We start from the raw sequence: 25,868 nt of genomic DNA on the forward strand, positions 1-25,868 counted from the left end.
CTGGATTTACTCCAACCAATGACAACAGGAAGTCCATCTCTAGTTTTCACTGAACACCAGTTACCCAAGTGAACAGCTCCAATTTAAGTGCATACAATGCTCTTACAAAGCTGTTTTAGTGCAGAAAGTCAAAAACTATTGTAGTACTTCAAACTCATTCTGACATTTGCCTTAAGGACTATTATGTCCGTTGTGGTTCAGTTGATAGGGCATGGCACTTGCGAACGTAAATGTAGAGTAACTGTATTGCTCACCTCTTTAGGTATAGCACAATGCATAATTCCCTAACAAAAGGCATGGATACATACATGATAGAGTTAAACCAGTTGTGAGAATGTTGCTGATGCCACACAGAAAAAAAATGTCACTCCCGTTGAACTACTGCAATGTAGATGTTAAAGGACATCCCTTGGCCATACTGTAGGAGTGATAGGAACGTCAGCAGAGCAATGAAGAACAAACGGTAGTGTGTGTAAATATAACAGTACTCTTCTTGCGTTGTGTACAATCATCGACACGAACTCCAACTTGTAGCACCAGTCATGGAGCTTTATTCTGATAGAAACCGCACAAAATTGCACGTCATGCAATGCACAGTTCACCATCCAACTCTGCACGTGATGCACTGTACAAAATACACCAAAAAACGCTGCATCTTATGTGTGATGTTCGAATAACATTTACAAACAAATTGATATAAATTGTACATTTAAATCATCACTTGGGAAATCACTTTTGACAGTGCAGTGCTCTTGCAACCAACAAATTACCGCTGGTTTGGTGCTTGTTCACTGGGACGATTCTAATGAAACATCCTCCCTGGTAAGCATGCTACGCAAACCAGCCAATAAGATGCCATGTTGAGTAGGTGAAGGCAAGACAAAACTAAAACCAAAACCCATTGGCTTAACAATAAAGTGGCAAGGGGAATCACCACCTTGTTACACTCCCCCCTACTGAATTCCACTTGCAAACAAAAATAATAAAAATACCAAACTGCACTGTGCAAACATATCAGCAACAAAGACACAACATATGTACCGAATAATCCAGAGGGAGAAAAAATAAAGTATAGATATATTTTTATACCTAATAGAGAAAACTAAAAGGTAAAGCTGTGTATATCGAGGATGCAGACCTTGCTTTAAAACAGTCACTAAATATTCCAGTCATTAGACTATTCTCCATGAGAATTAGAGTGAAAACTGGTGGATCAATCCCCTTAGCCCTCATAGGTAAACATGCCTGTTACATGTTAAGTACACTCAGTGACTTTTTAAAACATCCAAGTATTAAAATAAACGACCATAAGAGACTATCATATCCATCACATTACCATCCTGCAACCTCTAATCATGGTCACAATGATGTAAAAGCAAAACAAATAAAAGATGTCAATACCATTGACCCTCTATTCACATATTTAACCTTCAAGAGCGAACTTTCTGCTGATTCATCATCTCAATCAGTCTTGACACTGATTTAAAAAGTCTTCCTGCCCTTGACCTAATACGACCCGACTACCTTCAACTGCATAAGGGGTAACAGTGTTGTGTACTGTTGCAATAGTGGGTCTGTCAACACAGTCAGTGCGTAACTGATCAGGTAAGGAATGGTCTGCGTTTGGTAGGTCAGGACGGATATCGTAAGCAGACTGGTCAATTAGCTCACTCACTACACTGTTACGGTCTCGGTCAGATTCTTGAAGACTCTCTGATCGAGGCAGACCTTCCAGCTGCAGTCTATCATCCACAGAATCCAAAGGTGGAATATCCTGAGCATCCAAGGATCGCACATCACCCTCCAGGCTTGTGTCACCTGTTCCTTCAGAAGGCAACTCAGACACCCACACTTTTGTTCTGTACTCAGCACCATCATCCACTGCAGTGTCCATGGCAGCTGAGACCACAAGGCTGTCATTCATGTCCACAGACTCTGTTAATCCAGACATGTCTGTTCCATCATCAACGGCAGCATGGGGAAGAGGAAGAAAGTTGACTGGCATTATCAGGTTGCGATGTACCGTCTTCTCCTGTCCAGTGGAGCTGTTCTGAATCTTTAAAGTGTGACTGTCAGCATTCAATCCAGTGACAAGGTAGACAGTATCCTCCCAACGGTCAACGAGCTTCCGCTTTCCTCGCTCCCCCTTGTTAGCCAGCAATACTCGATCCCCAATCTCCACTGGTGCTCCTCTGACTCTTCTGTCATAAAGGTCAGCATGCCTCTTCAACTGCTTCGCTGCAGATGCCTGTGCTGCATTCATGGCTTCTTTCAGATCTCTCCTCAAAGACTGAACAAACTGGTCATAGTCGACAAATTCTGGGTTCTCTATGACAGAGCCAAAGACTATGTCAACAGGCAGTCTTGGCGTCCTCCCAAACATTAGCAGGAAAGGGGCAAAGCCTGTGGTCTCGTGGATTGTACAATTGTACGCAAACGTGAGGGACTTCAGCGCCTGAGGCCATCTGTGCCTTGCTCTCGTCAGCAGGGCCCGGATCATGTTTCCCAACATCCTATTCATCCTTTCGCAGGACCCGTTCCCCTTCGGATGGTACTGTGTGAGACTTCTGAACACCTGCAACACTCAACAGTTCGGCTATTAAAGTGCCCTCAAAGTTGGCTCCTTTGTCTGAGTGTATACGGTGAGGCATCCCGTAGACACAGAAATAGTTGTTCCACAACTGATGAGCTACTGACTGGCTCGGACACAAGAAGGCATGAGCCAATTTGGTAAAGTGGTCAGTAACAACGAGCACATCCAAGGACTTGTTTGAAGAATCTTCTGCAGACCAGAAGTCTATGCACACTAGTTCAAGAGGCTCAGTTGTTATTATGCTCTCAAGAGGAGCTCTTGCTTCCGGATCAGGAGTCTTGCTCACGACGCATCTCCTGCAGCACTTCACATAAGCTTTTACCTCCCTCTTCAGGCCATGCCAGAAGAACCTCTGTCTTGTCAGGTAGACTGTTCTCTGTTGGCCAGCTACATCATTGACACCCTTCAACACCATTGCGTTCACGAGGCTGGAACCACATACAGATACGTTTTCCACTTTGTAACCACATTCTTCGAAACACGATACAGTTGTTAAGGGATTTTATTTTAATCAATAATGACTAATTATTTATACATTTCAATCAGGATGTACTAATCAGAATACTATTATGTTACTGTATATGTATGAATTTTCTTTTTAATCCTAGTACTGAATATAATGAGTGTAAATATAATCAAGAATTAGAACAATGACTGTCTGTTCCTTGGTAGAAATTAATGAACTTATCGTCAGACTGGCTAGAATGCTTATGTACACAGGAAGACCTTGGCTCAGTCATAAATTATATTAAATTGGTAGGGAGACGATGTGGGAAGGCTTGAGATACTGCCTTTGTTCCAGGGTAGGAGAAGAGACGGGACAGTTCGAAAACTAATGACGTCATTTTCAGTAAACTGTGGTAAACTGTATCGTGTTGAGTACTCTCGTGAATAAAATCTGCTGTTTGACTTTAAGACTGGGCTCTGTCCATTACTATAAAATAAGGGTCTTACAAATCCTTATGATTTGACAGTGTTTAATTGGGTGTTAAAACATAGAGCAATTTAATTCCTGCAACAACAGTACACACATCTTCATGGTCAACTTGTCCCAACTTCTGAGAAGACCCAAAACCTCAACACTCTCATGGGCACACTCTCTCCGGGATGGTCTTCACCCCCTCTCCACAAAGAAAATGACTCCTGCTGATCACATTGTCATCACGCTGCTTACTCATCAGTAGGTCTTGTGGCAGAACATCGACATCGGTCTGCTCTGATGGCATAACAGCCTGTGGAAGCTGTGGCAACAGCAGTGCATGTGAGCCCACTTCACCCACCCAGTACCTGTGTGAATGAAGAACAGCTGCAACTTCATGTCTTGATAAAGCAGGTGGGGGGGGGGGGTCAGTCAACAGTAGTCTGACAGCTAATGACCATTTCTTCGGAGTCAGAGGCTTTGTCAAAGGGGTGGCTGGACCAGCGAAACACATCTTGTACTGTATGTGCGCACAGCGTTAGCTTCAGCTAGTACGGGACCCTTGTCAGGCGATGGAGTGCACTGGGTCATACGAAGGGCTCTCTGCTCAAAGCATCTGCAATAACATTTATTTTTCCAGGGATGTACTTAATGTCAAACTCGTACGGTGCCAGCTTGGCGACCCATCTCTGTTCACAAGCATCAAGCTTTGCTTTGGTCAGAATGTATGTCAGAGATGGGACTCGGGCCTTTAGGTAAATCAACGGAGGGATTTCTGCATATGCCCACTTTAACAACATCGCGGGCCCTTCCCATAACCTCAACTGCTTGGTCCATCACAGATACGCCCCTCTTACGCATGTAAACCATGACCATATCCTCCTACTCATGCACTGTGCACTTTTCAGAGCCATCCCCCCGAAAGTACACCGGTTCCCTGATATGACTTCAATACCAGGTTCAGGCCTGACACATCCATACCCCTAGAGCTGCATGCATTCCCCATAACATTGTCCCCAACATGTTCAACAATTGCCTTTGACCCAAAACAGGAGGAAATGTTCTCCCCAATGGAATGACCAATCTGCTGTACTATGTCTGCTATGAAACCCATGGAGACCCTCCCACTCCCTGTATTCGGCAAAACTCTTTCATACACATCCTTGCGCGTTTCCGTGGGTAAACTATCATTAAAACCCTCCAGTTTAGGCATAGAAGAAACTGGAATTTTGGCTGAACCCCTACCAACAGATGGTGACAGATTAAATGTTAGGAAACCCTTACCTCTCCCAACACCTTCCACCTTAACAATGGGAAATCAACACACTAATAAAAAATTTAAATAGCAAAGAAAGTATATATATTTTTTAACCTCATGTCAAAATCTAACCTATATCTAGTACACTGGTAAAACTCACCCTACTTATATCAGATATACGTTAGAATTGCAAATAAACAAGTAACACAAGTTATATCGTTTCTCTGTGGAGAGTCTCAGCCAGAGAAATCATACATTTCGATAATTAAAACGCTGCAGTAGCGCCCTCCTGTGGCAAAATGCGATATCGCCATAAACTGCACCAGCAACGTCTTATTGGATTCTTCAACGGCAACCACGGCGAAGTTCTGGGATGGAAATACAGCGACAGATGATCCGATCCAGAAGAACGGCCACGGCACCACTGTAACAGTACTCTTCTTGCTTTGTGTACAATCAATCGACACGAGCTGCAACTTGTAGCACCAGTCATGGAGCTTTATTCTGATAAACAGCACAAAATTGCACGTCATGCAATACACTGTTCACCATCCAACTCTGCACGTGACGCACGCTGGTTTGGTGCTTGTCCACTGGGCAATGTAGTTAACAAAATAATATAACAATTACAATATACAATATCATATTTTGAACAATGTACCTGATAGAAACAGCACAAAATTGCACGTCATGTACTTTTGTGCAAAATTGCACGTACCATCTAGTATTAGCTGGAATTCTCTACAACAAAATGCATTACAAATATGCACCAAAAAACTGGGGGATTTTTCCCGTTGGTCCCAGGATTCAAACTGGCAACCCTCCAGTTGCTGGCTCGGCTCTCTAGCCTGCCGCCCCCTGACATGTGTGATGAAGGTGGCATTAGGCCTAATTTAAATGTATAGATCTGAAAATACAACCGACAACTTAGATTTGTTTGCGCATTAAATCTTACCTTTAATATAGTTAACAAAGCAAATTATGGATTTAAACACTCCAATCAAGTATACAGTTAGCATACATAACATACTTTAGCGATTCAGCTCTCACTGTACTGTACCCTCATAAAACAGAGGATGACAGTTGGGTAGCACCATTATAAAAAGTACAATAAAATAATGAGACACTCGCACACACATTATTGTCAAAGAAAAAAACAAAGAAAAGAAAATCGATTTAAAATCCCTGACTTTTACAACAATAAGTTACTTATGATGTTTGCTGGAAAATATGAGATTGTTCATGAATGTCAAAAAGGAAACAAACAAAAAAACATGTATTTTCTCACTATAAGGCTTAGTTGTATCCCTCCATTTTAACTACCGTACCACCACCACTCTGTTGTGGTGTGGAGCAGACTAATGTCTGCTATTTGGTCACAGTTTTTTACAATGGAAAAGGAACTTTTCAGGCACTTGGAACTGGTACTGGGTTTATTACAGGTGAGAGAAAGCCACAGAATAACTTCAAATAGAGCATGTTGAGCATACTGATGACATCTGAGGGAGTACCCTGTACCACAGCTGAAAAGATTGGTGAGGGTAACAACCCTGCACTTCAAAATGATGTTGTCTAAATTTCCCAAGGAAGAGGAAATCGAATAAATTATTAAATCAACTTGCTGCACAATTCCAAGTGAGAAAAAAGGCACAGGACATCTCTTGGAATAAGACTGTTTGTTAAACATTTCCCAACAGCAATGCACTTACTGGCAGTTAGTTATTGCATCCTATTATGGTATTGTACTGTACTGTATCCTCAATAAGCATCTTCATTAAGCTACTCAGAGAGTAGCCTACATGAGGCACCTACTGCATAAAGCCATTACAAACTATTATTAGCTAATGATCAATAAAGTCTGTAGTGTTCCCAAATATGCCTTTGTTCATAGTCCAAGAGAGATAATTATTTGTCAGAGATATCCAAACACCGGGATAATGACCTTTTTGAATTAACGTTTTATCATATTAAAAAAAGAAAGTTTTTTAATAAATTTCCCAGAATTCCCTTTTATAATGCACTAATTTTGTCCAGGGCCCAAACGTAGTGCACTATATAGGGAATAGGGTGCCATATGAGTCTCATCATCACCTCTAGTGGGGAGCAGTGAGGGATGTACATTGCATGTCTCTAACCCAAGCGTGACAGAGAAACTCTCAGTCCCGTATTGACCTCAACCAGAGAGCTGGGACTGGGAGAGGCTACCTGGTTTCGGGAAGACAGAAGGATACATCAAATGGTCTGCCTAAGAAGGAGAGGGGATGTCTGCAAGAGATGGGCAGTGGGTTGCTTCTTTAGGCATAACCAATGAGTGCTGGCCATACACTGTGGCACTCCCCACTAGGAGGGTTCATAACAGCTGTAGGCGTGTATTGGCAACACAATAAAATAGTTATCCTGTATTGCTGACTGGGAGGGAGAGCGAGGGGTTTGGGGGCTTTTTGGCAGTCTCTCTGTGGTGGTGATGATTCTGTTCTCCTCTTTCATCCTTTTATCTGTGTATAACCTGGTTGTTCAGTAGCCCAGGGAAGGACTCCTCAGTCTCAGTGCTTAACGAACCACCTGGACACAGGAAAGGAGACAAATGTTCACCCAGTGTTACAATTCCAAATGTCACAACACTCTTAACGCATTACCCAAAGTTCGTCAGACGTCTAAATGTCAAGATGAAAGCAAGTCCCACTGTTATATCTAGCTTACCTGTAAAAGAACGCACGTCGGCGCGGTTTCACATTGTACGCTTTATGACATGTGCCACTCATTCTGACAACCCATTCATACGTAAAGCAGCACACGGTCTTAAACCATAACAACCCACACTCTGACGTACAGCACGTCGTACCAGACATAACAACCCCCTTTCCAAAACCAGGGACTGGTACCAACGAAAAATGTCCATAGAACCTAGAGTGATACTTGTAAGAAAGAAACACTAACCCTTAAAACGGAAGAGGTAAACAACGACTCTCCAAACTAGACACTTCAGTCCATTAACCTGGAGGTTGGCGAAGACACCGAATGGAGCCTAAGAGGGAATGGAGGTTAAGTAGCCCTCCAGATGAGCGGGGCGAGTTCGTGCCCGCGTAGGCCGTTCTTCAGCCGCCACCGCTTGTGGCTCTGGCCCTTCGGGAGCCCACAGAGGCTGGGACTCCGGTGGTAGTAGTGGAGGTCCATCAGGTGGTGTCTCTGTTTGCCTTGTTGAATCCCTGTTTCATTGTTCTTTGGTACCTGCCTGCTTTGCTTGGATGCTCCTAGTCGCCGGTGCTGCTACGCTCTGTGTTCTGAGTCTGTCCAGTGGCAGTTCCATCTCACGACCAAGCATGAGAGATCCCGGGGAGACCTGTGTTGTTGTGTGTTTGCTTGCTCTGTAGCGCATGAGAGTTTGGGTCAAGGCAGTACAGAACGCGCACCCCTAGACCAGGTGCGCTCTGATGCCGTTCTACAGCGTTTGGTTGAAACGTTCCACCCCTTCTTTAGCTTGTTGGTTGTAGTAGGCCGTGCAGATGTGTTTGATTCCCGTGTTGCTGAGATAGGAGGAGAACTCGACAGTTAGTTGGAGCCCATTGTCCTTGGTGAGGGTGAGGGGTAGGCCCCACCTTGTGAACAGGCTGTCTAGGATGTCCATGATGGCCTGTGCTGTGACAGTTCCGACAGGAAGCACTTGTGGCCACTGAGTTCATACGCCACAACAGATGTCCAGGGTTCGGGGTGGCCATGCGAGAGGCTGCAGGGGGGGGGTTGGGCGGACCTTCCTGTTTTCCCACTGAGGAGGCATGCAGCACAATCCCTAAACAGGGCTTCAATGTCGTGGTCGATGCCTGGCCACCCCACAAGGTCTCGACACCTTCACTATGCCCAGGTGACCTTTGTGGGCTATGGATAGAACACGCGCATTCAGGCTACTCGGGACCACAATGCACAACCCTCGAGAGCCACAGACGTCTTCCCAGCAAGAAGGTTTGTGCTTCACCCTGGCAAAAGGCACCAGCTCTTCCGGCACACGTGCTGGCCATCCAGTGCGTATGTAGGTGTGCAGGGTAGACAGTGTGAGGTCCTGTTCCGATGCTTGCTTCAGTTCCTCCAGTTCAGTTCTCAGTCCCTGACACGGCTGGCTGAAGGGGAGCGTAGAGCATTTGTACGAGCTCTGTTTTGTCGTCTGGCAATACAATCGGAGTAGGAGTGTCAATGGAGCGTCAGAAGAGGTCTGCAACCATGTTATCCCTCCCCAGAGAGAACTTCAGCTGATAGTCATACTGTCTGAGGCGGTTGGCCCATCTGTGCAGCCGAAGTGGCTTGTGGCCAGTTCCTGAGGCTCACAGTAGCGTCGTGAGAGACTGGTGGTCAGTTCGGAGTGTGAACAGCCGGACGTATAGGTAGAGGTACCACCTTTCGCTCGCCCAGACACAGGCCAGTGCTTCTCGTTTGACCACAGAGTACCGTTACTTAGTGGGGCTCAGGGCCCTCGATGCAAAGGCGAAGGCCTCTCAATGCCATTCTGCAGCTGTGAGAGGACAGCTCCTAGTGCTCCAGCTGAGGCTTCACAGGTGGCAATGGTGGGGCAGACGGGGTCAAAGTGAGCTAAGACTGGGGCTGTGGTGAGCTGGCTCTTCAGTTAGCGGACCGCGTCTGAGCAGGCCCGTGTTCAGGCCCATGGCTCGTCCTTCTTGAGGAGCTGGCGAAGGGGCGCTGTGGTCTGAGAGTAGTGGGGCAGAAACCGGAGGTACTCTAGGCTGTCATGACCAAGAATGAGGCCACCTGAGAGGCTGAGGTAGGTTCTGGGATGCAGTGGACGACTTCAATGTTCGACATGAGTGGGCCAATGCCTTTGGCCGACAGGCGGACTCCCACAAACTCAACGGCTGGAGCTGTAAAGGTGCACTTTTCTCCGTTCAGGGCCAGGTTGTTTCACAGTAGAGGACTGAATACATCACCCTGACATTTTATGACATGTGCCACTCATTCTGACAACCCATTCATACGTAAAGCAGCACACTGTCGTAAGCCATTACAACATACAGTAACATACATAACACCCACGACAGCAGTTGTGTAGATCCAACAACTGCGTATGCCTCCACCAAAAATGAATGGCATATAAGCTGGGTCAATATATCTTGACATTAGTCTACTTCTGAAAACATCTCACTTTCATTTAGGAGTGAAATGATCTTTTAATTCAAGCAGGGTGGTGGAACAATGCAGTAACACAGAATGTCTGATGTAAAACAGTCGCTCTACCAATGCTTGGTGCACCATTGCCTCACCATTATGACAGCTGTACATCCATATACGGTGGCCGTCGTATCTGCATCTGCACTTCATGAAGTTATTGGAGTAGTCGGACTCAGGCACCTCATAGTTAGGGTTAATAACAACCTGTGGGACAGAGGCAAATGCTGTGAGTGGCCATATTGACAATCTAAAAAGTGTCTGGCAGAGACAACTAGTCCAACATGGAGATGACGAGGAAGCCAATCCAACTCTACAACTAACAAAATACATAGTTTGCATACTACATGAAAACCTCAATCGATAACATAGAATAATAGTGGTGGCATGACTTTGGTTACAGCCAAAATGGCACCCTATTCCCTATAGTGCACTACTTTTGACCAGAGCCCTATCAAAAGTAGTGCACTATATGGGGAATAGGTTGCCATTTGGGAGTTTTACAGCATGTAACCAGCAAAGTCACTTACCTGGAATATGTAATCTCCGGGCATAATGCCTGTGATGTCGATCCACTGGCAGTCAATATCATGTCTGTACGTATCCCAGCAGCCCACAGTGATGCCTTGTTCCCCAAAGTTGGCACACTCATATCTTTTCTCAATACCTGCCAAAGTTATAATCAATCAAAGACAAACAGGTAAGCACATACTTTTGCACGATGGATGCTTTTGTGAGTGACAGTTGGGCTATTGCTCAGAGTTGGATGGATATAGGCTGTATTATATTCCGCTTGGAGTGAGGAACACCGAGTAGACGAGGGCTTTCCACACTACTGAGCTGAACAGAGCGTAGCCAAACCTACTGAAAATGCCTATTTACACATCTGCCATAGTTACTGGAACCAGGCTGAAAGGAACGACACAGTTTGGTTCAGGTTGGCATAATAGTGTAAAAAAGGGTCAAAGGTTGCCGGAGTGTGGCATGAATGGGGAAGTTGCATGGCCTCGGTCAAAAGGTGTGCACTGGGGAATAGGGTGCCATTTGGGATGCAAGCCTGTCTCTCCAGGCTCTTACCCTCTTCACATTCGGTGTCCTCCAGACAGAAGCTGGCCTTGTGTCCCTCTGCCACCTTGGTGCCGTTGAGGCTGAGCAGGTCGTAGTGGGTGAACACCTCCATGCTGTGATAATGGCTGGACACAGAGAGAGACACGTTTATTCAACTAACCTCTAGTTTGCAATCGCAGTGCAATCGCCGAGCAATCACAGTGCAATCACAGTGAGGTGCCTAGTATATTCTCTCTGGAGCAGATAGGTTTTTATACAAGAGCTCGAGACACTGTTGAAACACATGGCACCAAGGCCAAAGAAACCGAAAATAAACATTTATTTTAAAAATGGTATATATTTAGTGATTCTATGTATAATCCCACAGGGCCGTTGGCAGAAGGCTGATTGGAGCGCCACTGCATGCTGTCATGTTTTGGCCACCTGAGGATACACCAAGGGTTTGATGTGTGCAGAGCTGGTGACTGTGTGAAGCTGCCAACATTGCACAGTTCATCCAATGCGTTGACCACAACCATCTGAGACATTTCAGTCCATGGTCAATTACAGGGCAGAGAACTTACGGAAATGGAAAACGTTCAGTGGAACGTTCTCTAAACATATGGTTTTTTCTGGTTGCTTCTGACAGTTATTTCCAAACAGTGTTAAAATAACCAATCCCGTCGAGCGATACAACTGTGAGGTTAATAAATCACCAATTTAAACAACAAAAAAAAAAGGAAATGATCGTACAATTTCAGACAGACAGACAAACAGACAGGAAAATCCATGGAGCTACTTGCCTGTGGCAGTCATGCCACACCCAGGAGTGGCGTTCAGCCTTGGGACGGAAGTCAGACTGCCCGTTGTTGTGGATCTGGGAGGAGAAGCGCAGCAGGCGGCGGTTAGAGCCGGCAGGGGTCTCACTGGAGGTGGTGGATAGGCAGTTCTCCTCATAGGCACACTGCAGCATGAACATGGGCCTGTCCTCCATATAGGTGGTCTGCTCCACTATCTGGGGGTTCAGCACCAGGTCAGGGGCAGCTGAGGGGAGACCAGGGAGTTGTGGCGGTTACAGGTTCGAAATCAGACCATACTTTACCCTCACAATTTACTGTAACGTCTCGTCCTGCTGACTACGGAAAATACAATGTTACAGATCCGCACTCACAAGATTGAAAGATGAGATTGCAGGTAGGATGAGCCTGAAGAATGCTTATAATAGCCATTAAGTCATAGTAGGCCAGGCGGGACAAATGCATGTTTTAGCATGCAAGCAATCATCCTCTTTCAATGCAAGACATCTAGTCCAGGCAGACGACTGTCTGTGAGGAAAAGACAGTATGAGTTCCCTCTTACTCTCTGAGCAGGAGACTCCGGCAGCATTGCGTCCCCCTCCTTTAGGACAGGTAAGATGAGCTCCATGGTGCAGGCACTGGGAAAGGGACATCTCAGTGCCAGAACATCGCACTCCACTCATCACCACAGGGTCAGCACTCACCTCCCCTGGCCAGTACCACGTCTCCTACAGGACAGGAACACAGCATGATAGCAGTCATTGAGTGATTGAGATCAGACAGAGAATTTGTGGAATTTTGTCATAGGTTGTGTTTGCTATGCTAATATATTATTATATTTATATGTTCAAATAAGTAGTTGGATAATTCAACAGTACATGTATGTAGATACCAGTAAGTGTAAATGAGTTGATAAATGTACCGGTAGTATTCACATTCACTATGGATTCAAGGAGGATAGCAACATACTGTGTGGTCAAAGCAGTTTTTCTACCAACCACAAGAGGGTTGGTATCTATCTGCAACATTAAAGCTGATCTACCCCCTAAATGAAAAACTTTTTTTTATATATATAAATATATATATATATTTTTTTTACCACAAGAGGGGGCAACCTGTTCATTATCTCTCTAGCTATGCATTAGTGGCACTGTTCCTTGGCTTAGTTCTTCATTTATCCCTGAAGTGTAGCCATCACAAACATTAAAACCAACTACAGACTACAAAGTAGACAAGGTCTAATTGTATTCATACGTTGTGTTATATTGTAATTCAGGAGTAAACAGTAATCATTCCTCATAAATCTCTGTTCTATAGCAACCATCATTTCCACCATTCCAAGGTTTACAGAGATTTTCCAAACCCACTATTACTGTTATCAAGCAGTCTAGTAAAAATCCATTTGACACAACAAATACTGTGCTGTCTGATGGGAAGGTCTGCGTAATGCTTCTCAGGTGCAAACAGTTAAGAGATGACGGTCCTACAACACCAGAGGAGGTATTTGTCACCCGTAGCAACTAGAGACATACACACAGTTTTAGAAGACTGAATGAGGGCCCTAATTTGGAACAGAATTGATGTCAAAAGGACAGATTACAAGGAATTTTTTTGATTCACAACAGGCTGATGAACTTTTTTCAGTAGGGTAACTGTACAGTGCTGTAATGCTCAGTAAGAGAGCACTGCTGCATGTTCGGACAGGTCGTCAAAATTAGGACTTTGTTCTTAATTGATTTACCTGTATAAATAAAGGTTCAATAAATAGACATTTCAAAAAAACGTTTCTCACCTGGAAGGCATTGCTGGCGAAGCCGAGGTCAAGCTGTCTGCACACGACCATAGCCTCGATGGTGCCCCAGCCATCACTGCACACCGTACCCCATACCTGGGAGCCGTTCCTCTCCACCAGCACCTCCACACGCCCCTCGTTTGGGTTACGTCCCCCACTCAGACGCAGCTGCACAGAGAGACACATGAGAGGTATTTAGCTACACACAGATAACAGCAATAGGAATACTACTTTGTCCATTACTGCACTATACAATGTTTATATTTTATGAAAGAAAGAAATGTAATGTAGGAAAATGTTCAATCTTATTGACTATAGTGATGAGAACAGCACATACAGCGGTGAGAACAAGTATTTGATACACTGCCGATTTTTGCATGTTTTTCTACTTACAAAGCATGTAGAGGTCTGTAATTTTTATCATAGGTACACTTCAACTGTGAGAGACGGAATCTAAAACAAAAATCCAGAAAATCACATTGTATGATTTCTAAGTAATTAATTTGCATTTCATTGCATGACATAAGTATTTGATCACCTACCAACCAGTAAGAATTCCGGCTCTCACAGACCTGTTAGTTTTTCTTTAAGAAGCCCTCCTGTTCTCCACTCATTACCTGTATTAACTGCACCTGTTTGAACTCATTACCTGTATTAAAGACACCTGTCCACACACTCAATCAAACAGACTCCAACCTCTCCACAATGGCCAAGACCAGAGAGCTGTGTAAGGACATCAGGGATAAAATTGTAGACCTGCACAAGGCTGGGATGGGCTACAGGACAATAGGCAAGCAGCTTGGTGAGAAGGTAACAACTGTTGGCGCAATTATTAGAAAATGTAAGAAGTTCAAGATGACGGTCAATCACCCTCGGTCTGGGGCTCCATGCAAGATCTCACCTCGTGGGGCATCAATGATCATGAGGAAGGTGAGGGATCAGCCCAGAACTACACGGCAGGACCTGGTCAATGACCTAAAGAGAGCTGGAATCAGTCTCAAAGAAAACCATTAGTAACACACTACGCCGTCATGGATTAAAATCGTGCAGCCCACGCAAGGTCCCCCTGCTCAAGCCAGCGCATGTCTGAAGTTTGCCAATGACCATCTGGATGATCCAGAGGAGGAATGGGAGAAGGTCATGTGGTCTGATGAGACAAAAATAGAGCTTTTTGGTCTAAACTCCACTCGCCGTGTTTGGAGGAAGAAGAAGGATGAGTACAACCCCAAGAACACCATCCCAACCGTGAAGCATGGAGGTGGAAACATCATTCTTTGGGGATGCGTTTCTGCAAAGGGGACAGGACGACTGCACCGTATTGAGGGGAGGATGGATGGGGACATGTATCGCAAGATCTTGGCCAACAACCTCCTTCCCTCAGTAAGAGCATTAAAGATGGGTCGTGGCTGGGTCTTCCAGCATGACAACGACCCAAAACACACAGCCAGGGCAACTAAGGAGTGGCTCCGTAAGAAGCATCTCAAGGTCCTGGAGTGGCCTAGCCAGTCTCCAGACCTGAACCCAATAGAAAATCTTTGGAGGGAGCTGAAAGTCCGTATTGCCCAGTGACAGCCCCGAAATCTGAAGGATCTGGAGAAGGTCTGAATGGAGGAGTGGGCCAAAATCCCTGCTGCATTGTGTGCAAACCTGGTCAAGAACTACAGGAAACGTATAATCTCTGTAATTGCAAACAAAGGTTTCTGTACCAAATATTAAGTTCTGCATTTCTGATGTATCAAATACTTATGTCATGCAATAAAATGCAAATGAATTACTTAAAAATCATTCAATGTGATTTTCAGGATTTTTGTTTTAGATTCCGTCTCTCACAGTTGAAGTGTACCTAAAAATTACAGCCCTCTACATGCTTTGTAAGTAGGAAAACCTGCAAGATCGGCAGTGTATCAAATACTTGTTCTCCCCATTGTAAAGTGTCTGTTAAAGATAGTCAGGTAAAGAGCACAGGCTAACACACAGACACACGCACACAGACACAAGCACACAGACACTCACCCTCTCCTGGAAGCCCATTGCTGGGACGTTACACCTCACGGCTGCATCCTCCTCATGGCTGCAGCCCAGCGACTCTTTGTTGAAGAAGCACTCTGTGATGGACTTCTCAAAGCCAGAGCACTCAATCTCATTCATATGGACTGGGCCCATGCCTGGGAAACACACAAAGGAGAATAATACTGGTAAGAGATGGGGCAGAGACTCTTGGAGTTGACTCTTTCCCAGATGTTCAGGGAAGCTAAAACAACAGTTGAGTGTGACCAAAAAACGGGGTGGTTCCACGTTGACTGGTAAATGGAACTGTGGTGAATCTAAGTCCAAGACTTGGTGTTTCAGTCAACAAGCTCATGGGAGACCACGCATTTGAATGCATTGCAGGATTGCAGGGTCTTGTCAACATGAGTTTCATTATTGAAGGTTAAAGAGGATGTTTTCATGTCTGTTCTAGCAGGTCTGCTATTAAGACGTGTCTTTCTGTAACTTATTTTCCTGGAGGCCTTAGATACAGAGATGGTGTTCCTTTCTCCTTGACAGGAGTAAATCATGTGGGGAAAATATTTTTTCCAAAAGGAACAACCAGTCCAGAATTCTCTCTGGATTCTTCTCAAATGGCACCCATATCGTCACTGTCTGATGAAAACCGTGTAATAAAATGTTTGGCGATTTCATTTACTTTTAAACATTTATTGAAAGCAGTAACTCCCTTCAATGAACATGTCAGGACTCCAGGACCCAAAAATGTATAAAAAGAAACTCCAAACGTTTCAGAAATGTTTGTTTTGTTAATGGGAAAATTGTATGTTTTGAAAAGTTCCTGTTTTGGAGATAAGAGGTTTTCATCAGACAGCAACGATATAGTGTACTACTTTTCGTCAAAGGTAGGGACTATGTAAGGGATAGGGTGCCATTTGAAACTTAGCCCATCTGCTGTTTCCGTGTTCCATAATGTGCCATTATTCTGTAATTTACTACTCCTTTTTTCAGTCTCATGCCTGTGTGGACTAGCTCAGAGATAAAATTAATAATAGCTGTACCTATTCGGGAAAACAGCAGTGTGCAATTCCTTTCAACCCTGTTATAGTGTCCCGTGTAGCTCAGCATGGCACTTCACTTCAGCCTCACTGAAAATAGGTGAACTATTTAAAGACACAGTTAAATCAAATCAAACTTTGTCACATACGCCGAATACAACAAGTGTAGACCTTACCGTGAAATGCTTGCTTACAAGCCCTTAACCAACAGTGCAGTTCAAATAAACTAAAGTAACACAATAAAACAACAATAACGAGGCTATATACAGGGAGTACCGGTACCAAGTCAGTGTGAGGGGGTACAGGTCAGTTCATTTGGTCATTTGTACATGTAGGTAGGGGTGAAGTGACTATGCACAGATAATAAACAGTGGGTTGCAGAAGTGTACAAAACAAATGGGGGGGGGGATGATGTACATAGTCCAGTGGGCATTTGATTAGTTGTTCAGCAGACTTATGGCTTGGGGGTAGAAGCTGTTAAGGAGCCTTTTGGTCCCAGACTTGGCGCTCCGGTACCGCTTGCCGTGCGGTAGCAGAGAAAACAGTCTATGACTTGGGTGACTGGATTCTCTGACAATTTTATGGGCTTTCCTCTGACACTGCCTATTATATAAATCCTGGATGGCAGGAGGTTTGGCCCCAGTGATGTACTGGGCCATACGCACTACCCTCTGTAGCGCCTTACGGCCAGATGCCGAGTAGTTGCCATACCAGGCAGTGATGTAAGCGGTCAGGATGCTCTCAATGGTGAAGCTGTAGAACTTTGAGGATCTGGGGACCCATGCCAAATCTTTTCAGTCCCCTGAGGCCTGAGGGGGAAAAGGTTTTGTTGTGCCCTCTTCACGACTGTCTTGGTGTGTTTGGACCATGATAGTTCGATGGTGATGTGGACACCAAGGAGCGTGAAACTCTCGACCCGCTCCACTACAGCCCTGTCGATGTTAACGATTACAGTTACTGTAAGATCTGCTGAATACCTCATGTTGACTGTGAGTCAGCGATACCTACTGTATATGGGGAGGGTCCATGCCTTTATGCCTCCGTTATTGGTCTGTCTGCAGAAAAAAACATATCCATGGTAACTAATATCCCCACAGGTAACACTGAGTGAGAGAAAACTGGTCAATAAATAGTATGTCCTCGTTTTGGCAGGGCCCATGTCCCTGGAGGGAAAGACGAGGTCTAGAATAAGGGAGTGGATACATGATGTACTCTTTAAATATAGTATTTCTCTCCACTACAGCCTTTCAATTACAGTCCTGGAATATGGCCAGTATGGCCTTGCATTGTTCAGCTCACTGTGACTCTGAGCCTGTATTCACAAAGAATCAGAGTAGGAATGCTGATCGAGGAACAGGTCCCCCCCTTTTCATGTTATCTCAGTCTTTATGATCCAAAAGGCCAAACTTATCCTAGATCAGCACTGCTACTCCGTGAAAGCTTTATGAATATGGGCTCCGAACTGCAGAGAACAAATAACAAGTTTAACTGATCCAATCCATTTCTATAACCCAGCCTGATCCGGTCCTCCAGCAGACGTCCTGTTTTTCAGGTCAGGGTTAGTGATGGCTCAAAAAGTCGGCAAATGAAGGATAGTATTACAGACTGTTAGATCTTTTGGACATTTTCCCTTTGCAACATTTGGTGAACACAAAAGCTACAGTACACAATGAAGCTGTTCATGTAGATGTTTCTTTTGTATTCCAGGAATTCGAGTGGTTATCTCAGATTTCTACTCAGACTTTGCGCAGTTAGGCCAATGTTGTTTGATTGGACTGTTGATTGAAAATGGTGAAACAAACCCAATACTCTTGGACAGCTACTCTAAAAATGACCAGACAAACTTGCATGACCTCTAATCTGATTTTGATTACCTATGTAATAACAAAAGGTGTGTTTTTAACCTATTCAAGGCCTTTTACATAGATCAAACATTATAATAGTCAACTTCATCTTCAGCCCAGTCCACTGCTAGTCTGACCAATATGTTGGAATGCCCATCATGTACTTGGCCAGATGTAATGTTGTGATTGGCACTGTTATTGTAAGTAGGACTGAGTTCCAATCCCTACCCTGTCCAAGCCGACCACCAGACAGGGCCTCCTTGGCACTCCCGAAGCTCAGCTCTCGACACACCACCGTGGCTGACAGGAGGCTCCAATTATCATCGCAGATGGTTCCCCACTCGCCGTTCTTTAGCACCTCCACACGACCTTCCCCTACGATGGCCCCACCTCGCAGACGCACCAACGTTTGCTGCAGGAACAAGAGGGAGATCAGACTCATAGTAGGCTGAGTTATTCGAACACCCAAAGCAAGGCATATGCATTAAGTCACATGAACACATATTGAAATATGAAAGACAACAGAAGGTACAGTAAGTAGACTTTACTGGTCCAAAAAGCAGACATACAGAGTTCAACTTTCCATAAATGAATGATTCCTTATAGAGAAATAAATAACTGTCTGGAGGTTGCCATTTATAAAGAGTTACAAAACCTCCGTTTTGAATTGGCTCTTTCCCAGACTTTCTGAGAAGCTAGAAGAACGATTGAGTGAGGGCTGTGAGGCTACAGACTGGGTGGCTCCAAGTTTACACAGTGGTATATGTTACTCCCATTTACAGTTTTGGCAAATTGGAAGTGGACACATTAGTAGCATAACCGTATCTTATTTACTCCGATTTGTAATTACAGACAGCAATGCATAAGTGTTTGCAATGCAGTTTGGGATTGACACTGATTTGTGGTTTGTGTTCCCATACCAAAAAAGGAAACTATAACCTATGTTTATTCCCAGTATACATATAATATTCAAAATAGGTATCTGAAAAACATAAAATACCAAAGCCATCATAGAATGTTTACATATTCGAAAGCAGTAAGTATTTGAGTGATGCCTGAATATTTCTTAGGTGAACCTGTGGCAGGGAAAGTTGGAAATATGGTTTTGAAAATGGGATTGACAATTTGAACCAAAGCAGGGACAGGAATAGCATTCCCAAATGTAGAGAATTAGCTTATTAGCAGTGTGCCATATTAGCAGTGTGCCCAAACAACTCTGGCATCACAGCGAAGCCTTATTCTGCCTCAAGGCTTCTGCCTCAACTAGTTCAGGATCCTAATACTTCAGTGTAAAAATAATACATTGCCACTTGGAACAAACTGGTTGAATCAACGTTGTTTCAACATAATTTGTCAATGTATTGTGACGTGGAATCTACGTTGAAAATACATTAGATTGATTTGGAAAAAAGTAATCAATGTAAACTGTGGTTTTGAGGGTGAAATTTCAACCATAGGATTATGTCATCATGGTAACCAAATTTCAGCATAGACAAACCTTGTATAAAATAAGTTGAATTCGTACCTTTAAAACAACGTCAGATCATCAACGTTATATCCACTATCAGAAAAATAGACTGGGCAGCACCTCCTACTGGAGAATGTATCTATCTACAGCTACCCTTTGGTCTCCCAAAGAGAGTTTTAACCAAACCCAGTGCTGTTTATCTTTGATATTTGTCACAGACTATTAAAACCGGTTTTAAAACTTCTTACGGCTGAAATCCCGTTAACAGGATCGATTTGACAACAGCCAGTGAAAGTGCAGGATGCCAAATTCAAACAACAGAAATCTCATAAATAAAATTCCTCAAACATGCAAGTATTATACACCATTTTAAAGATAACCTTGTTGTTAATCCCACCAGTGTCCGATGTCAACAAGGCTTCACAGCGAAAGCACACCATATGATTATGTTAGGTCAGCACCTAGTCACAGAAAAACACAGCCATTTTTCCAGCCAAAGAGAGGAGTCACAAAAAGCAGAAATAGAGATAAAATTAATCACTAACCTTTGATGATCTTCATCAGATGACACTCATAGGACTTCATGTTACACAATACATGTATGTTTTGTTCGATAAAGTTCATATTTATATCCAAAACACTCAGTTTACATTGGCGCGTTACGTTCAGTAATGTTTCGCTTCCAAAACATCCGGTGATTTTGCAGAGAGCCACATCAATTTACAGAAATACTCATCATAAATGTTGATGAAAATACAAATGTTATACATGGAATTAAAGATATACTTCTCCTTAATGCAACCGCTGTGTTAGATTTCAATAATCTTAATGCAATAATCTGAGTACAGCGCTCAGAGACCAAAACAAGCCATACAGATACCCGCCATGTTGTGAAGTCAACAGAAGTCAGAAATAGCATTATGAATATTCATTTACCTTTGATGATCTTCATCGGCATGCACTCCCAGGAATCCCAGTTCCATAATACATTTTTGTTTTATTCAATAAAGTCCATCATTTATGTCCAAATACCTCCTTTTTGTTTGTGTGTTTAGTTCACAAATCCAAATTCATGAGGCGCAGGCACTTAGTTCAGATGACAGTTCCATTACAGTTCATAGAAACATGTCAAACGATGTATAGATTCAATCTTTAGGATGTTTTTAACATAAATCTTCAATAATATTCCAACCGGACAATTCCTTTGTCTTTAGAAAGGAAAAGGAACGCAGCTAGCACTCACGGATGAGCGCGACACTGAGCTCATGGCATTCTGCCAGACACCTGACTCAAACAGCTCTATTCTCTCCCCCTTCACAGTAAAAGCCTGAAACAAGGTTCTAAAGACTGTTGACATCTAGTGGAAACCTTAGGAAGTGCAATCGGACCAAATTTAACACTGTGTATTGGATAAGCAAAGATTTGAAAACCTACAAACCTCATATTTCCCACTTCCTGGTTGGATTTTTTCTCAGGTTTTTGCCTGCCATATGAGTTCTGTTCTACTCAGACATCATTCAAACAGTTTTAGAAACCTCAGAGTGTTTTCTATCCAAATCTACTAATAATATGCATATCTTAGCTTCTGGGTCTGAGTAGCAGGCAGTTTACACTGGGCACTTTATTCATCCAAGCTACTCAATTCTGCCCCCCCAGCCATAAGAAGTTAAAACAAAAAACTCTCAGAGTAGGTTTTAGGGTGATGCTAAGACACTGCCCAGACAAACTCTGAGCCAGGAGTAAAATCAACTCATAAATGTTTATTTCACCTGGTAATCACGACAGTTTGAGGAACAGCAAAGGAAAGATAGTGATGACGGTCAATGACATTGTTGCAAATGATGGGCAATAACCAATTGCAATGAGGCATCGCAAGCTGGGAACTCTATAGCACGCTTCAGACAATCACGGTGAATGTGACTGTACATTTTAATGCTGCAAGGGTAAAATGTTTGATATAATTTCGCTTGACACAATCACTTCTCTTAATTATCGCCTAATGTGTTGGCTTGCATAACCTTTTTTTTCTGGTTGTTAAAAGCTGAATTTTGACAGTTTTACCATTATATCAACACACTCGTCACTACCGTTTAACAACCAATGAGGTATATAAACCCTGGATTGCTATTGCTATATATTGGCCATTGAGAGGCTTTGAAGCCACCGGTCGGCCATATGCGACTCATTTCAGGAAACTAGACTTATGTCGCACGTCACTACTTCACAGGAGAGCCATTTGAACGTAAACAAGTTTTTTTTGTATCAAAATGCATTTTTTTTGGCAGAAATGCCTTCTGGAACATGTGAACTTTCATGTGCCGTAATAACAAACGTGTATGCCATCTATAAATACAAATAAAATTGTTAACGAGCCTAGTTGGTTTAGCCACAGAAAAATACATGATTGGCTGAGATAATCGGTGGGCTGGACATGCCGAGAGATGAGTTCGGATTGGTCTGCCATGTATAGCATGCTTCTGTCTATAACATGAGCTGGTCAGTATGTGTAGGTAATCCTTTCTAACGCGGCTTGTTGAAAGATATAACGTAGTAGAACTGCAAAGCTGTTGCTCTCCACTTTCTGGAGGACTGAGTTTTGAAATCAGTGGAATGCACGGTGGAATTAGAGTATGATAGCTTAGGAGATTGAATGCAAATATGCAGACGGAGTCGAAAAAACGAACACCTGTATAAAAATTACATCTTCAAACTAAGGCAACCATGGCATCCATGACAGAGAGGGAGAAACATCCATCCATGTATATGGGTAAGATAGTCCAGCTAGCCTCATTTTCAGATATTACACATTTCTAATTTTGTAAGAAAGTCGTTTTCATTCATAGTTAAAGCGTACTGTTAGCTAGCTATCTAACGTTAGCTAGCTGGCTGGCTCCCTAGCTAACATTACGTGTATGATTTGTGTAGTAATATTATTTGTATGTCAGAGCCATTTGCATTGCTAGTTATAGCTAACATTGAACCTGGTTGGTTAGCTATTTGGGGCGGCAGGTAGCCTAATAATAGTTTTTTTTATTCAGTCCAAATTATGGTGTGCCGTGTAAAGGCATGGGGACGAAGGCCAAACAAACACGTACACAAAACACAGGGTTGAAACCCAAACAAAAGTGAATACACACGCGCACAATAATTAACACACAGGACGAGACCTGTAATCATCTGCGCAATCCACAAGGGCACGGAAACACAAAACACACAGCACAGGTACTCACACGCACCAACAGCCATTGTAACAATAATCGACAAGACCATGGAAACCAAAGGGCACATACTGTATATACAAATACTAATCCGTGGGAATAGGAGACAGGTGTGCGTGATGAAAGTTCCGGAGGGATCCGTGACATTAGTCATCATTAGTCATCACATTTACATAAGTTTTCAGACCCTTTACTGAATACAAATTTGGCCGTAAATACAGCCTCAAGTCTTCTAGGGTATGACAGTACAAGCTTGGCATTTGGGGAGTTTATCCCATTATTCTCTGCAGATCATTTCAAGCTCTGCCAGGTAGGATGGGGAGTGCCACTGCACAGCTATTTTCAGGTCTCTCCAGAGAGGTTATATCCGGGCTCTGGTTGGGCCACTCAAAGACATTCAGAGACATGTCCCAAAGCCACTCCTGTATTGTCTTGGCTGTGTTCTTAAGGTCGTTGTCCTGTTGGAAGGTGAACCTTCACCCCAGCCTGAGGTCCTGAGTGCTCTGGAGCAGGTTTTCATGAAGGATCTCTTTTTGCTCCGTTCATCTTTCCTTGATCCTGACTAGTCTCCCATTTCCCTGCCGCTGAAAAACAAACCCACAGCATGATGTAGCCACCACCATGCTTCACCGTAGGGATGGTGCTAGGTTTCCTCCAGACATGACACTGGGCATTGAGGCCAAAGAGTTCAATCTTGGTTTCATCAGACCAGACAATCTTGTTTCTTAAGGTCTGCGAATCTTTTAGGTTCCTTTCGGCAAACTCCAAGCAGGCTATCATGTGCCTTTTACTGAGGAGTGGCTTCCGTCTGGCCACTCTACCATAAAGGCCTCATTGGCCTTTAGTGCTGCAGAGATGGTTGTCCTTCTGGAAGGTTCTCCCATCTCCACAGAGGAACTCTGGAGCTCCGTCAGAGTGACCATGGGGTTCTTGGTCACCTCCCTAACCAAGGCCCTTCTCCCCTGTTTGCTTAGTTTGGCTGGGCGGACAGCTCTAGGAAGATTCTTGGTTGTTCCAAACTTCTTCCATTGAAGAATGATGGGGGCCACTGTGTTCTTGGGGACCTTTAATGCTGTAGAAATGTTTCGTACCTCTCCCCAGATCTGTTCCTCAACACAATCCTGTCTCGGAGCTCAATTCCTTCGACCTCATGGCTTGGTTTTTGCTCTGACTGTCGACTGTGGGAACATATATAGACAGGTGTGTGCCTTTCCATATAATGTTCAATCTATTGAATTTACCAAAGGTGGACTCCAATTAGGTTGTAGAAACATCTCAAGGATGATCAATGGAAACAGGATGCACCTGAGCTCAATTCCGAGTCTCATAGCAAAGGGTCTGAATACTTTTTTAAAACCTTTTTTTTTTTTTTTTTTTACCCCTTTTTCTCCCCAATTTCGTGGTATCCAATTGTTAGTAGCTACTATCTAGTCTCATCGCTACAACTCCCGTACGGGCTCGGGAGAGTCGAAGGTTGAAAGTCATGCGTCCTCCGATACACAACCCAACCAAGCCGCACTGCTTCTTAACACAGCGCGCATCCAACCCGGAAGCCAGCCGCACCAATGCGTCGGAGGAAACACCGTGCACCTGGCAACCTTGGTTAGCGCGCACTGCGCCCGGCCCGCAACAGGAGTAGCTGGTGCGCGATGAGACAAGGATATCCCTACCGACCAAGCCCTCCCTAACCCGGACGAGGATAGGCCAATTGTGCGTCGCCCCACGGACCTCCCGGTCGCGGCCGGTTACGACAGAGCCTGGGCACGAACCCAGAGTCTCTGATGGCACAGCTGGCGCTGCAGTACAGCACCCTTAACCACTGCGCCACTCGGGAGGCCCTATTTGTAATACGTTTGCAAACATTTCGAAAAACCTGTTTGAGGAAATTGATTGATGAGGACATTTAAAAAAAATCAATTTTAAAATAAGTCTAACGTAACAAAATGTGGAAATGGTCAAGAGGTCTGAATACTTTACGAATGCACATCTCCTTTAAATGTTGATATTAAATATTACTTTTGAAATACAGTAAAAAGCCTAAAATTAAGGATATCTTACAAACTTATGCAACATTCAACCTTTAAATGAGTAACACTTTCATGACCCCATTTCGAGGTTACTGTAACTATGCATTTCTTCCTATGTAATCATATAAAGCTGCATGTTCAAGACAGCGTGCATAGGTCATCGCAGCTCTGTGGATATCTTCACAATTGTTTTAATAATTTGTTCAGAATATTGAACAGCATTGATCACTTGCACAATGTACTTTTAATGTAATGTCAACTGCAATCCAGGTCATTTGTTTATGCTATTAGATAAAGCTGTTGTGAAATGTACTCTGGATCTGGACAACCTTGAGGCAGAGCTAAACATGTATAATGGTAATATACTGCGTCCCAAATCGCCACCTATTCCCTTTATAATCCACTACCTTTTACCAGGGCCCATGAGGCTCTGGTCAAAATGAGTGCACCATATAGGGTAATGGGTGCCATTTGGGACACACCCTATGGGATGTCCCTGGTTATGCACAGCTCGCTACAAAACACTGAGATGTGGAAAGTGACAGAGCAGGCAGGCATGCATTCTAATGTAAGATCTTAATTTGAGCCAGTTTGCTACAGCAGGAAAATATTTCTGCAGCAACAGGAAATGTGAATTATTATGTGGATTATAATGAATGGACATTTTGATACATTTTTCGTAAAGGAAAATC

General features: G+C 43.7%; 1 protein-coding gene across 2 annotated transcripts in view; it reads right to left on the minus strand.

Annotated features, from left to right (window-relative positions):
• Window positions 1-5,702: 5,702 nt before the first annotated feature.
• The window catches only part of LOC115111803 (lysyl oxidase homolog 2B-like), a 70,252-nt gene continuing 50,086 nt past the window's right edge, over window positions 5,703-25,868 (minus strand). For both annotated transcript variants that reach the window (XM_029638242.2, XM_029638241.2), the window contains exons 6-14: window positions 18,692-18,875; window positions 15,589-15,740; window positions 13,576-13,743; window positions 12,346-12,511; window positions 11,790-12,030; window positions 11,017-11,132; window positions 10,470-10,606; window positions 10,035-10,146; window positions 5,703-7,332 (exon numbers count right to left, since the gene is read on the minus strand). In XM_029638242.2, the coding sequence (XP_029494102.1) occupies window positions 7,262-7,332; window positions 10,035-10,146; window positions 10,470-10,606; window positions 11,017-11,132; window positions 11,790-12,030; window positions 12,346-12,511; window positions 13,576-13,743; window positions 15,589-15,740; window positions 18,692-18,875 (1,347 nt within the window). In that variant the 3' untranslated portion in view covers window positions 5,703-7,261. The remainder of the gene's footprint in view (window positions 7,333-10,034; window positions 10,147-10,469; window positions 10,607-11,016; window positions 11,133-11,789; window positions 12,031-12,345; window positions 12,512-13,575; window positions 13,744-15,588; window positions 15,741-18,691; window positions 18,876-25,868) is intronic.

Source organism: Oncorhynchus nerka, linkage group LG27, assembly GCF_034236695.1.
Source record: "Oncorhynchus nerka isolate Pitt River linkage group LG27, Oner_Uvic_2.0, whole genome shotgun sequence".
NCBI lineage: Eukaryota > Metazoa > Chordata > Actinopteri > Salmoniformes > Salmonidae > Oncorhynchus > Oncorhynchus nerka.